Source organism: Mastacembelus armatus, chromosome 17 (assembly GCF_900324485.2).
Source record: "Mastacembelus armatus chromosome 17, fMasArm1.2, whole genome shotgun sequence".
Classification (NCBI taxonomy): domain Eukaryota; kingdom Metazoa; phylum Chordata; class Actinopteri; order Synbranchiformes; family Mastacembelidae; genus Mastacembelus; species Mastacembelus armatus.
The window spans coordinates 3,608,804-3,623,936 of NC_046649.1; the positions used below are offsets into that span (position 1 = coordinate 3,608,804).

General features: G+C 39.2%; 1 protein-coding gene across 1 annotated transcript in view; it reads left to right on the plus strand.

The window, feature by feature from the left end:
- Positions 1–9,092: 9,092 nt before the first annotated feature.
- LOC113134037 (cadherin-12-like) overlaps positions 9,093–15,133 on the plus strand; it is an 81,239-nt gene continuing 75,198 nt past the window's right edge. Inside the window, exon 1 of the mRNA XM_026313231.1 lies at positions 9,093–9,507. Within this exon, the coding sequence (XP_026169016.1) occupies positions 9,202–9,507 (306 nt within the window). The 5' untranslated portion in view covers positions 9,093–9,201. The remainder of the gene's footprint in view (positions 9,508–15,133) is intronic.

Sequence of the window (15,133 nt, forward strand, 5' to 3'; positions counted from 1 at the left end):
CCTAATATGGATTTCCTCCCATCTTTTACTATGCCATCATAAATGCAAAGCTGGAGGTGTTGCTCTGAATAGTAACACGGTTCTCTATTGAAAACTCTGTGCATCTCCAATTAATGCCAATGGTATTGTTTTGTATGTGAGACACACGGCATCAGTAGTTGATGCCCTGTGAATGGGAATAGGCTGAAAATACTCACAAGCATGAGGGACTCCAACTCTCTTCAAATAATTTCCTTCTCTGTTTCCTGTTTTTTGTCTATGCTGTAATTAACAATATGTGTACATCATAGAACTGAGTCAGTAAAGAAAAATGTCAATTTATTGCGCTCTTTCTAAGCTTTTTCCTCAGTGAAATTAGTGACATTAGACTCTAGATCTCTCTAAAAGTTACAACTCTGCAGGAACTTCTCCTTGTTCTAACACTGTTTGTGGATCAAGCTTGTCAGGTCGAATCAATGAGGTTGCATGACTTTGGTTTTCACATGATAATTCTCAGTTGGGGCTGGTGTGGCAACAATACGAGCATTGGCTATGCACCATTGACCCAACAATGCTTCCACAATATGGGCACTGGGGGCACCCTAAGCTACAGAGACTAAGCAATGAATTTAGAACATGGGTGAAACAGTGATTTCCAGGCATACCAGAATGCATGATCTGAGTAGTATTTCAATTGGAAAAGCAACAGACACCTTTTGGGAACCTTAGAGACCTAGGTTTAACTTGTTAAAAAGCCATATGTAATGTGACCTTTAATTAAAAACGGTTCTTTCCTCCATGACCCAACAGTCCTCCTCCCTCATTTCAAGGATGTTTAACTGTGAAAGAACACAACTGATCTAAAGGCTGAGACTTTTAGATGAGTCTAAAATCCTCAACTACTAAATATTTAAGGAGGTTCCTAACAGTGCCAGCCCCTCTGTTTTATCAATTTGTAAATACTATGTTGCTACTGGCAGTTTCCCCTCGTGTCTTAAACTTCCCATGTTGAACCTATTTCGGATTTCCAGGCAAACCAGAATGCATGCAAAATGCAAAACACTGAAACAGCCCCATCAAGGCAATTAACAATCTTTTACTAATAGCTCATGCAGGAAACTGTTCAGGTCTAATTCTTTTTTATTTATTTCATCTTGGGATGTATATATATATATATATATATATATATATATACACACACATATACACATATATATATATATATATATATATATATATATTAATCTGCTGAGTGATTACAGGTGGTTTAAATTTATTTTATATTTTTCTCTTCTTTAATGTGCCTTGTTTCAAAAGTGTCAGTTAAATACAACTATTATTACATGCAGTTATTTTCTGTTACAAATAGTCCCCAAGAAATTCACTATTTCTTCCTGCCTGAGAACCATTTTCTCAGCTGTTTTAGGAAATGACTGATCTTTTTGTTAAGGCTAAGGTGAAGTGTTTTTAAAGATTTTTTATTTTCAGTGAAAATCATGTTTCTAAATATGAACTATTGCTCTGCTCTTAAATGTATGGTAGACGGATGTGTGATTGACAGGGTCATTAATTAGCTAGTTAGTGTTAAGTGGTGCATGGAATATTAGAAGAGACACCTGTCTGTTTGGCTGTGAATTTTGACCGTAAGAAGTCTAGGGAGCTTATTCCAAGTGTCATTTCTCACACATATATCCATGCACACACATACATTGTCAGGTTTTAATGGTCAATCCAGCTCTAGCCCAACTTGAAATGGCTTGGTTATCACTAAAGGACGCTAAGAACAATTCATTCACATTTTTTGTTCAGTTTATTTCCAATTTTCTTCAGCTTTCGGGTTTCAGTTGACATAAAAATGCTTTTAGCTGGACAATGCTCCTTCCCTTTGTGCTGTGTCTGCTGCAGACAAAGAAGCAGAGGCACAGGTATCTGCAGCTTTTTATTTGGTTAGGAGACAGGCTTTTCCCAAAGAGGAGAGCTTGTTTTGCTTGCTGGCATCTCATTGATGGGTGGTGATGTACGAGCTTGAGAGGAAAGACTTGTGCTCTATTTCTCCAATCACATTTGATCATGACATACATACAGCACACTTCAGAAAAAAGTGATCCATTCCTGCTGCTCTGCAGTGTTTTCAACAGCTTCTCCAGACTATTTAGATGGTTGTCTGGGGTCTTTCTGGGTATAATTTAAATGTTCCACCCAGAACACCCTGGGTTTTCTCCAGGTACTCCAGCTTCTCACAGTGCAAATATATGTTCCTTAGGTTGATTGGTGACTCTAAATTGCCTGTGGGTCTCAGTGTGAGTGCATCTCTGTGATAAACTAGTGATTATATCATATCAGTTCACTTTGGTCAAATAATTTTATAATACTGTAGCAAAGGCTGTACACAATAAAAAAATTAAAGTGCTTTTTGAAATATTTTTGAATTTAAAGTTAGAGCAAAGTATGACTTAGAGCCAGGGCTTTTATGGAAGCAGGTGAAGGTGAGTGGCAGCTGGAGCTCATCAGCGCCTCACAGCCTCGGGTGACTCACCTTCAGACAATCAACAGGACAAGACAACACACACAGGGAAAAAGGGAGAGAGAAACAAGAGGTACAGAGAAGCCCGTACTGCTGCTTCATGACAGTCTGACCTGCAGTATGGGGGCTTGCCAGGGGACCGTCCTGGCCCCCTTCCCCTTCACCCTCTTCACTGCAGACTGCAAACACAACACGGATGGCTGCGTTCTGCAGAAGTTCTCTGACGACTCTGAGATTGTCAGGCTCATCACTGATGATGATGACACGGAGTACAGAGGACTGACGCAGTACTTCATGGACTGGTGTCAGCAGAACCACCTCCGTGGGGAAGACCAAGGAGATGGTGTCCACTCTCCCCTCGTCAGTGAATAGACATTGAGAGAGTGGACTCTCATAAGTACCTGGGTGTTCACCTGAATAACAAACTGGACTGGACTCATAACACAGGCGCATTGTACAGAAAGGGACAGATATCCTTTAGACAATTTATGGCTGTAAAACTCTTAGTGATCAACTAAGGTAAACAACAGAAAGTGGTACAGCTGTCAAGACTCTATTTGATCAAGAACAGACCACTGAGAATGCCCTCTTGATGAAGCAACTCCAATTTCTTACATCCTGCCATAAATACCTTTGAAACTACTCCGTTTCGGGCCTGAAACCTCTGCAATGATTCATGTACTGTCCTTGTTATATTTGTGCTTTGACTGCTAAGCATGTAACGTGTGACCAGGCTTATACAGAGCATTGTTGCCAGACTACGATGTGATATAGAAGCTGTGCTCTTGTTTTATCTGTTCATGCTTGTAATTTGTAGTATAACTATGTGAAATTTTTCATTTATGTTGTTGATGAACTATTGACTCTGATTAGTTACTAAGTTTGTTATATGTTTAGATTTTATTGGGTGGAAAAAGAAATTATGTTCCTCTTTTTAGAAAAACATTCGTGAAACTTACAACACAATAAATTATTCTCTTGATTAACACATGACCAGTGAGATTTAAACCAATCACCCACAAGGAAGCGGCACTTCCTGGACCAATCGCATCATGCCAAGCACAGTCATGGAACGAACCAGTACACAGACAGACACACCCTGAACACCCTGGGAAAATGAACAGACCCTGAAGAGCGGTATGGGTGGCTGTGGCTCAGGAGGTAGTGCAGGTTGACCATGGTGGTTCGATCCTTGGCTTCCCTGGTCCACAGGCTGAAGTGTCCTTGGGTAAGATACTGAACCCCAAGTTGCCCCTGGTTGCTGTTCCATCCATTCGCTCTAATGTGTGAGCGAATGGGTGAATGGACAAATAGTGTAAAAGTACTTTGAATACACTTGAGTGTAGAAAAGCGCTAAGCAAGTATAAGACCATTTACTATTTACAAGACCATGCAGAGAACAGAATGGCTGAACAGAAATGCACAGACTTCCAGACAGATTCAAAGAAAGTTAAGAGATTTCCAGACTCTCAGAGACCCTCTCTCTCTGAGGAGAAAAACACCTCAGAAAGAGAGCACCTACAAAGATGAAATAGAGACTGCTTTTACTGCCCACTGCCATAGTTGGTCTTCATAATTACTTAGTTTCCTCCTAAACTGTGTTTAGACCTCAGACTCAAACACAGAACATAAATTAATTTCAAGATTTCTTTTCCACGACTGCAAAAAACCTACTGTTATAATGTTTTATTTGTTAACTCAGCTAATTTCTTCGACCAGTTCTCCCTCCATTTACCCCTATGTAAATAGCATGTATATATTGTAGTAGCTGAATAAATCTTAAAAAGACAACTAACTGGTATCACTAATGTTATTGTACAGTGACAGTAAATACGTCACTGAATCGGGAGAACTCTCCCTCAGATTGTAGACTGATATCCTGTATTACTCGTTAATTGACTCGTTGATCTGCCATTTAAAGGATCTGGTGCTCCAAATGATTAAGATGGTTTATGATATTCATAATTCATAAACCAGACATCATAAACCTTCGTGTTCAATACATTTTGCTACAGATCCTCTTGACCCTCACCTGAGCTCACTTCTACTGTTCACCTAATGAGCCAGATGTGAAGTGAAACCAACTCAGGAGTGTGGGTCTAACAACTCTCACCCGATTTACACCCGAGGTTATTTGGGCTAGGGGTGGAGTGAAATGAACCTGAAAGATAAATTTGAGATTCCTATCAGCTTTCCCTCAGACTGAAGAAGCTACTTGATTAGTGGTGAAACAATTCATGTTGTTGTTGAACTCTATGACTCCCCACCTACCCCTGAAATATTTCAAATCAAAAGGAGACCATGAAAAAACAGTACAGACATTTATGGAATGTATGATTCAATCATTTATCCTTAAATGTAAATATAAATGGCTTTTTTGAGCCATGACAGTGAAACTATGTTTATTATATCAATAATGATCAGTTGACCCCAACTGGTCAAGGGAGATGGCCGCCCAAACTGAGTCTGGTTCTGCTGGCGGTTTCTTCCATTAAAGGGAGTTTTTCCTCTCCACTGTCACCAAGCGCTGCTCATAAGGGATTTGTTGGGTTTTTGTTTTTTTGCAAAGTGCCTTGAGATGATTTTATTGTGATTTGGTGCTATACAAATAAATTGAATTGAATTGAAAATTGAATAGTTGCTGCCACAAATCATCAATCTGCTCTCTGCCTAGATCTAATGAGACGACCATGGTCAACAATTCATAGCCTTTTCTATGATATTGTGTCACAGCTGTTCACTTAGTGACACAATTTTGTATCTATAGTTTTTTAAGTTTAATTGAATTAATTTGTATAGTATCCATGCTTGGTGTATAATGTGTCTTGTAAGAAACCTTTAGCATATATTTACATGCAGTACACTGCAAACATTGTTGATAAACATAGACTGTACAAAGTTTGGCTCAGAATGAAGACCTCACTGGTGAACACATCACTGACCACCCACAGGAATATGGATGCAGCATAACGCAGCGTAAACCTATAATGTAGGTAGATGCTATGTAAGATATAACAATGTGGTCACATAAAGGAAAAATATAGGCATAATATATATATATATATATATATATATATATATATATCTGTTAACAGGCAAATGCATGCAATTTCCATGCATTGAGACAGCAAGTTGTTTTCTGTAATCTTCTATATAAGTAAAGTATACATTTATACATTTTAAGTGTCTTAGCATTTTAAAAACATTTAAATTGACATCAGTAATTGTGCTGTAGCCAATAGTACAACATGCTTGAAAATCAAGTCATAGAATAATAGAAATCTGCAGCTAGATTATGTACTCTGAAGTACCACTCAGCTTCAATTTTCCTTAAAAAATAATTTTGATATTCTATGAGGTTATGTGCCTGACTCTCTGGAGAAAACACAGATACGCACACACGCACACACACACGCCCAACAGGCATTTCTACCATTTCTTGTTTCAGGGAGCACTGATCCGTGACAGCCTGGTCGTGTGATGGTATAAGGGGCAGTGGAGCACGGAAATGTCCCTTATGACCCAAAGTGGAACAGGGATTTTTGAGAAACATGATATTTTTGTTCATGACAACACAGATTTTGTGCATTTTCCTTTGCTTTTGCTTAGTCAATTCAAATTCATGTAGCTTGCACACCACCTCACAATCTGCCATACACTACAAAAAAAGCAGAACAGCTTTACAACATCCGCCTGCTCTCAGTTTTAGTAGAAATGCTGTGTTGTGCACAGCCAATGACACTGATATTTAGGGCTGGATGATTAAAAGGGTTGGAAGTTTAGAGGTACTTTGAGATGTATTTCAATTACCAGTGGCCAGAGTAGCAAACAGTTTCAGCTGCAGGAATTAGTGTGTCCTTTTCACAAAAAAGCAGAAAAAGGAATGGGAAATTGAACACAATAAAACATTATTTTACTTTTCCTCATTTCACTATTCAGCACTTTAATTTTTGTTCATATTTTTGGTACTTTAACCATTGGGTTTTTCTTTCCCTAAACATACCTTTTATCCATTTTATTTAGACATATTTATCAACATGTCTGCTCAAGGCCAATGCAAGGTCAATGTTTGACTTGACTTTTGCTGTTTTTCCTTACACAAGTGATGATTTTAGATTCTTTTTAGAATGCTCAAGAATGACTTAATTTCCCCTTTACAAATAACAGTTACTGTTATTATGAATTATTAATTTATATTAAATTTTGTGAACATCACTCTTACAGATGGAAAAAACAGTTAAGTTTCAAAGGCTGTAATAGGACTTTATCTCTATGTGGCCGTGTGATGGAATGGTGACCTGTCCAGGGTGTACCCCTGACTTTCACCCAAAGAGAACTGGGATAGGCTCCAGCAGATGGATTTCCACAGTGCTGTATGATATGGTAGCGGATTGCTCTTTGTGGAAGTAAATTTTAGATTTTTTGCCAGAAAAGTAGAGGTAATAAGGCTTAATCAGAGATTAGATTTTCAAAACCTGCAAATATTAGCACAGGCACACTGCAAGGGTGTGTGATCCCCTTTATTGTTTTTACTTTACAGTAATATAACTATTGGGTGTGATCTTCTGTCATTTGAAGATATTTATAAATTGTTTTAATATTATGTGTCTTTAAATGATTTTCCTTTTGACTGTGGGAGTTGGATATGATTGTATGTTTGTATAATATTCTTGTGTGTGATGTGTGCCGTGTATTGGTAGTGTGATGCAAATTGTTGCTGTTATGGTATCAGCCCACCAAGATGATTTCCAACTTTTATATGTGTCACTTTTCAATTTTTATTTGACACAGCAATAAAGTCCTGATCTGTGTTGCTCTAATCTGATGAAAGCAGTTCCCCTCATTAGTGGGGCGATGAAATCAGTGCAGTACTAGGTTTAGTATGCTTTAACATTTTCAGAGTTCACATGCCTCATCAGAATCATCATAACTCACAGCGTATACAGACATGATGCACATTTGTAGATTCCATGGGACTAACACCACGGATATCTTCAACACAGAATAAATAAACACCCATAAATCAGCTTACAAATAAAACTTTAGTCCACAGCTAAATAACCACATGGCAGCACTACTAAATATTTCTGCTTTATATCCCTCAAAATTCAAACATTCAGAGCACAGTTGCCCCACATAGAAATAAGACAAAAAAAGGAAAGAAAGAAATAAAAGGAGTAAAAGCAATAATAGGACTAACAAAATCCCTTAATATTTAAACTTAATATACTTAATATAAAATCAGAAAGTGTAAAAACCTCATTACTTAATCTGTTTGTCTACTTATTTTTATTTTTTTTACTTGTGAATACATTGTTAACTTACAACAAATCACATTGTGCCCGAGTGTACCAGAATTCCTCATGTATCTAACAATAAATGAGATTTTACCGTAAATTTCCTATCAGCATTCTTCATGGAACCTTCTATGCATACAGATATACAAGCAATTTTAAATTGTGGTACTGCGGAGCACAACTATTTTGATTTCAAGCCCTATACAACACAATCTTATTCCACTGAAAAGTACTCAGATGGAGTTTTGTGCCCTGCATCAGCAAAGAGGCCCTTCTGCACATGCAAGTACCATGCATCAGCTGTCAGACTAATCCAGCAATGCTGCCAACATTGCATGCTAAATCCTTCTTCTACTTAGAGCCCTGTGATCTGATTTAGGATCCTTGGAACTTGGCCTAATGTGTTAGTGACAATAACAGCAGCAGTGATAATCATTGGGACTGAAAAAACACTTAATGTCACCTTTCAGATGTCTTGCATATGTCATGGCAATGTGGGGAGTGGAATTTGCATCACTTCAAGAACTGATCTGTGCATCTCTGAGAATGCCCAAATCACCCATGGGTGCCCAGACTTTTGCATACTACAGAGAGATACCATATTTTTGTCATCCCACTAGAAGCTTTATTTTCCTGAAAAGGACACAGGTGAAAACACAAGTCTAAACTCTGGGTGAAGCCACAAGGCTGGAGAAGGGACAGTATGCAATAATCCAATCCAATCAGCTTCTTTCATCCTCTTTAAATGCAGAGGAATCAAAGGGGCTGAGGTCTCTAAAAGAAAACTATTTACACACAAGTCAGTGGGTGATGATAAATAACTGCAAATCCTGGTGTCTCATCAAGAGATTTAATAATGAATGAAAGTCTTAGTATTGTACACTACACATAGTCATACATCATGGATGTAATGGGACAGTATATAGTAAATAAAAAAATTGTTTGAGAATAGATTTTGTCTTTCCTTGTTTTTTAAAATGCCTGTTTCCAAGATTAAGAATGAAAGTTGACACTCACTGTCATCATTTTTCACACAGGTGTCTAAGCTGCGAAGAAAAGAGAAGACAACGTTGCCATCTTATTTCCTTTGCGGCAAACTTTAAGTTTCACCTGGATTACACTGAGTCAAATACAAACCTTTACTCAATCATAAACTCTGTGAAAGAAATCTCAGTCAACATCAAAAGCATATGGTGATTCCCCTCACCCAACATAATGATATCTCACACAGTATATTAACAGATCCTCCTCTTGTCATCTTGGCTCATGTTGGATTTTAAATACTTTTTCTGATGCTAATCTGCAAGACGAATCCAGTCTTGGATTTATGTCTATTTCCAACCTGGAAACAGCCAGGTTTCTGACCTTTTTACTACTATTTTTTAACAACAATATTCCCTGATGATCACAAGGGAATATGTCATGCTGTTTTTGTTGGCCACTTGTTTCCTGATGGACTACAGTTCCCAAAATGCCCTGGAGACTCAGCTTCAGAGCAGAACTAAGGATTGGGGGATGTCAGCGAGAGGAGGGACTGGAAGTAAGAGAGCAAGGGCTGCTGTTGGGGAAGTGATGTCATTGGAGCACAACATGGGGCTAAAGAGACATGGGAGGTTGAAGGTCCAACGAATTAAAAGAGGATGGGTTTGGAACCAGTTCTTCATCCTGGAAGAGTACATGGGGTCTGAACCACAGTATGTTGGAAAAGTAAGTAAATATTTATTAGAAGTGAGCTTTAAATTTTTCATTTTTACATCCAGTTTTAGTTTTAGCACTGCACTGCTTTGAGTTTATACCGTTTAGTAGTTTCTATAGATCTAAATTTATTAGTATAGCACAATTCATACACAGAGTAAGTCAAAGAGCTTTATGGAATTAAAAGACAAGTTATAAGTACATAGGCAAAAATCAAAATAAACAGCAAAATTAACACAGAATAAAATTAAAAGAGAATGAGTGCAGATAAAACACTTTCAGTTGTCATATGCACAGCTAAAAAGAAAAGTTTTTAGCTTGGACTTAAACATTGCCAGAGATGAGGATTGTCTAACATCATCAGGAAGACTATCCCAGATTTTAGCTGCACAAAACTGAAACACTGCTTCTTCCTGTTTAGTCCTGACTATGTGCACGAGCAGAGGGCCCATCCCTGATGTTCTCCGAGTTCGAGATGGTTCATATGGCACCAACATGTCAGATCTGACAACAGGACTAATGTGGTTGTACTTCCTGGTTCTAGTCAGGATCTAAGCAGCAGCCTTCTGAATGTATATAGCAAGAGCCCTGTGAGCAGGCCATTACAGTTATCTAACCTGCTGGAGATAAATGCATGGATGAGTCTCTCCAAGTCTGGTTTAGACATGATCCCTTTGATTCTGGCAATGTTTTTGAGATGGTAAAATGCTGATGATGTTATTGATTTAATGTGGCAGTTAAAATTTAAGTCTGATTAGATTTTAGAGAAAGAGACTTGAGGTGACTGCTGACACTTTCTCTTTGTTTCTGTGGCCCAAAGATGATTACTTCAGTCTTGTTTCTGTTTATTTGGAGACAGTTGTTTTGCATCCACACAGTGATCTGTTCAATGCAGTGACACAGTGAATTGACTTATGTACATTCACCTGCTGTGAGTGATATGTAAATCTGAATGTAATCTGCAGGACACTTTATTGCTCCGTAGTAACTGGCCTAAAGGAAACATGTAAAGATTAAATAAAAGGGGTCCCAAAATGGACACTTGGGGGACCCCACTTGTCAAGGCCATTTGGTCTGAGACACAGTTACCAATTTCAACAAAGTACTTCCTTTCTTCAAGATAGGACTTAATATATTAACAGTACAAATACAGTACAGTACGCTGCTTCTTACCTTTCTGTCGTGTTACTTCATACATGTACACAAACATGGAGTGTCGCATATCGTTTTGTTCGTTAGAATCCATAGAACAAAGTGCACCCATGTTTTAGTCCAAAAGACGTAATATTATACAGTAAATCCATAAAACTATCACCCTCCTCATAAAAAGCTGTAATCCGGTTCATTTTATGGTTGATTTCGCCGTTTATTCAATAAAGTTTGACATAGCCAGCTTCTGTGAATCACATGAGGCCTCAATCAAACCTGTTTGTTATGTTTCACAGCGTAACTAACCCTAAAACCAATAGAATTCGCAATTCGCACCCTCAGAGCAAATCACAGTCAGGGGGCATAGACTAACTTCGATTGACAGTAGAATCAGCCAGTCGCATTGTTCGTCAATGATGACTGATGCATCTTGTAGCCAATGATGAGGCAGTTTCAATGTTATATGACTCGTTATGTTTGATGACACATCAGTGGGCTTTAAAGGGCCCCACTCCTTACTGTAAATGTTGCCTTGACAACACTGGGCAAGCAGCGCTCGAAGCCAGAGTGGGAGGGGAGTCATATTTCACATTTTACAGTGCGCCGATAGTAAACTGGAAAGCTTTTCCTTCAAACGACACGAAGGTCATCAATATATCTCTTAAAATGTAAGAACAACAGCTAGTTTAATTTGGGTATGTGTTTTTCAGCCATGGGCCGAAAAGGGGGGGGGGTTGTACCTAAAAGGTTAAACCATTTAAGGGCAGTAGCCTACCAGAGATGCCTATCCAGTCCTCTAACCTTTGTATCAGGATCACATGGTCCACTGTGTCAAAAGTAGCACTTAGATCTAGCAGTACTAAGACAGAGATTCTGCCAGCGTCGGTTTTCAGACGAATGCCATTTGTCACCTTGATGAGTGTAGTTTCAGTGCTGTGATGGGGCCTAAAACCTGACTGAAGATCATCAAACCAGTTGTTTAGCATGAGAAAGTCAGTAAGTTATTGGTAAACAACTTTTTCAAGGATTTTGTCTAAAAACGGCAGGTTTGATATGGGCCGGTAGTTGTTCAGTACTGTAGCATCAAGGCTGCTCTTCTTTAGGAGAGCCCTGATGACAGCAATTTTCAAGGCCCTTGCTGTCTCAATGCATGGAAATTGGCACATTAGAGACTGTAATGAGTTATTGACTAATTAAGTGAGTTGTGGGAACAAACTGCTTTGTACTGATTTCAGAAATCTGGTGGGTAAAACATCAATTCAACAGGTGGATGAACTCAGAGAGAGTGGGGAGAGTGAATAGCCAGTGCTGTCTACTCCCTCACGAATGAGGTGAGAGCCTGGATCAAGGCACTGAACCCTACTGCTCCCCAGGTGCTGCAGCATTGGTGCCCACTGCTCTGGGTGTGTGTTCATGGTGTGTGTGCATTTTGGATGGGTTAAATGTTTTCAGAGTACTTGGCCACAAGTCACTTCACTTCATTTTTATGTATGTTTGTCACACTTTAATGTTTCAGATCATCAAACAAATTTAAATATTAGTCAAAGATAACACAAGTAAACACATCATGCAGTTTTTAAATGAAGGTTTTTATTATTAAGGGAAAACAAAATCCAAAACTACATGGCCCTGTGTGAAAAAGTGTTTGCCCCCCCTGTTAAAATATCACATTTTATCACAGTTCAATTCCTCTAGCCACACTCAGGCCTGATTACCGCCACACCTGTTCGTAATAAAGAAATCACTTAAATAGGACCTGCCTGACAAAGTGAAATAGACCAAAAGATCCTCAAAAGCTAGACATCATGCTGAGGTCTAAAGAAATTCAAAAACAAATGAGAAAGTAAATGAGATCTATCAGTCTGGAAAAGGTTATAAAGCCATTTCTAAAGCTTTGGGACTGTAGCAAACCACAGTGAGAGCCATTATCTACAAATGGCGAAAACATGGAACAGTGGAGAACCTTCCCATGAGTGGCCGGCTGACCAAAATTACCCCAAGAGCGCAGCGACGACTCATCCAATAGGTCACAAAAGACCCCACAACAACATCCAAAGAACTGCAGGCCTCACTTGCCTCAGTTAAGATCACTGTTCATGAGTTATTATAGCCCATCCATTCATTTTCTATACCCGCTTATTCCTATCTAGGGTCACCGGGATCTGCTGGAGCCTACCCGCCAATTTTCTGGGCACCAGGAAATAATGGGAGTAGAGCAATTGGCCATGTCCTCAGTGGGTAGTTTGGAAAATTACCTGCTTAGCATGCAACCCCTTACTTTACTTGCTAATTCTGTTGTTTAACTCTCTATGAAAATGTGTAGCCATTGAATTGTGAATTGTAGGCGTATGATGGCTGCACATATATTATTAAATAACCTGCTAATGGACAAATTAAGATATCCCAAATATGCAGTCGTCAATTAGTGAACAGTACAGCCAATGATCATGGAGGGATCCTTCAGAGAGGAGACTAAGGCCACAAAGAGAAGAGAAAAATTTTAGAGCTCTCCCCGCAGCTTGACCTTCGCCCCTCAAACATCACTGTCAAAGACAAGGGGAGGTTAAAAAGGGTTGAAAACAGCTGTGCTGACAGTCTGCTGCAATAACTGCCAGTTAGAATACTTTTATGAATAAATACTAATAATTATGTAAGCATTAGGAAAAAAGAAAGCTCAATAAAATGCAAGAAATAAGACTAAATCTTGTTAATGCTATAATACTGATTTAAAAGTTCTATGTGAACACAAGTTGAAATCACCAATACACAATGGAATTTATCCATAAGAATTGGTGAATGTATCCAGATTAAATTATGCTTGAACTATCATGTGGCCCCAAACTGCATTATCAGCCTATTCTGTCTTGAATCCTCAGGGTCCCACAAAAAGCAGCACCAAATTCTAATCCTAACCTGTCATAAAATGCATATCCAATGGTTTCAAAATCACCACTACAGAACATGGGCAAAATGCAGGCCATCCTGTTGGTGACCCACTGGTACAGGTAAATATACTCCAACATCCTGCCCGTTTACTTGCAGTAACAAAGATGGCTGTCAGTGTTATCACTATACTGATTGTGACAGTGCCCTGAATACCTGGAGGTATAACACATAATCCTCAGTTATAGTTACAGACTATGAAGATTCAACATTAAACCAATCAGCCAGGTTGTCACATATATAGTCAGCCACAGATGGATATGAGGTCTCACAAAGGTCTTATTATCCGATGTGTGATACTGAAGCTGTGTTGAAGTTTGAAGTGGATTGCTGAAGGTCTCTGGTGGAGAGTGACGAAGCCCGTCGATCTGACAGAAAGGAGGGATACAGGGATCTGGTAAGGAATAGTAGTCAATCGTCTTAGTAAAGCTGGTTTAGCCGCTGGTATGCGGTAGGTCCACGTTGTGCGAACGAGATCGGACACTGATGGCAAAGTGGATTGTGCTTATATCTGTGAATGGATATCATTGTAGATGAGGTACAGGTGATTGTAATTAGAACTCCGGTGACATGTCTCGCTGTGATTGTCTGGGAGGAGAGCCTGGCCAATTCGTAACACAGGTCTGCTATCAACAAATAATATCTAGGCCATGGCAAACACCAACTAATCCACTTGTAGCAGTTAGTAACCACCAAACATTATGTATTATGTATTTCTGAAATCATCAACAACAGCAGCAAAAACTCACGTGTCCTGTGTGCTACAGTGAGTAGGTCAACAAACCTTCCTTCTCCATTGCCATTGGAACTAATTTCAACGTCTAAATGTAATGATTTTTTTTATGTTTTAATGATAATAATTCAGGGTATTAAACAAGCAATAAATTGCACAAGGAAGATACCAACTCTGCAGCCATCCAGGAGACACTTGGTAGAACTGACACACTTTACATCTGTAAATGACAAATTAGTTGAAGACATCATCTCCAATCTGAGTTGGAGGACCTGCTGGTCCTGAGACTCAAACCCACAATTTTTGGATTACAAGTCCAACTGTCTATCCATTGGGCCACGACTGCCCCAGGAGGTGGCATCTCATATTTTTTTGTCTGGCATGTGCTGGCGTGCTACGTGGAATGTGCACGGCTGGTATTTGCCACTACACTTCACTACAGAATCAGTTGGCTGGGCTCCCCTCTCTCAGCTGAGTTTTTGTCTCACTCACTGCGCGACATTGTCACGCAGGCTCACATGCAGACAGTGAGCCCATGTTAGACCTCTTCCATGTGAGTAGAGATTATCTGCGCAGTGGCCTACCTGTGTTATTTTGTCTGTATTTTATTTACGGCATGTTGCGTATTAATGATCTAGGCCATTGCTGTTAAGTGCCTGGCTCTCTGGTAATGTGTGTACTTAGTCAAGCTTTAGTGTTGGGCCCAGTGAGGCATGGACCACTTCTGGCTATAGCCAAGAGGGCTGGGCCCCACTGGGACAGACTGTTGGTTACGTATTGTAACCCAAAATTTTGTGAAGTAGGCACAGCCAT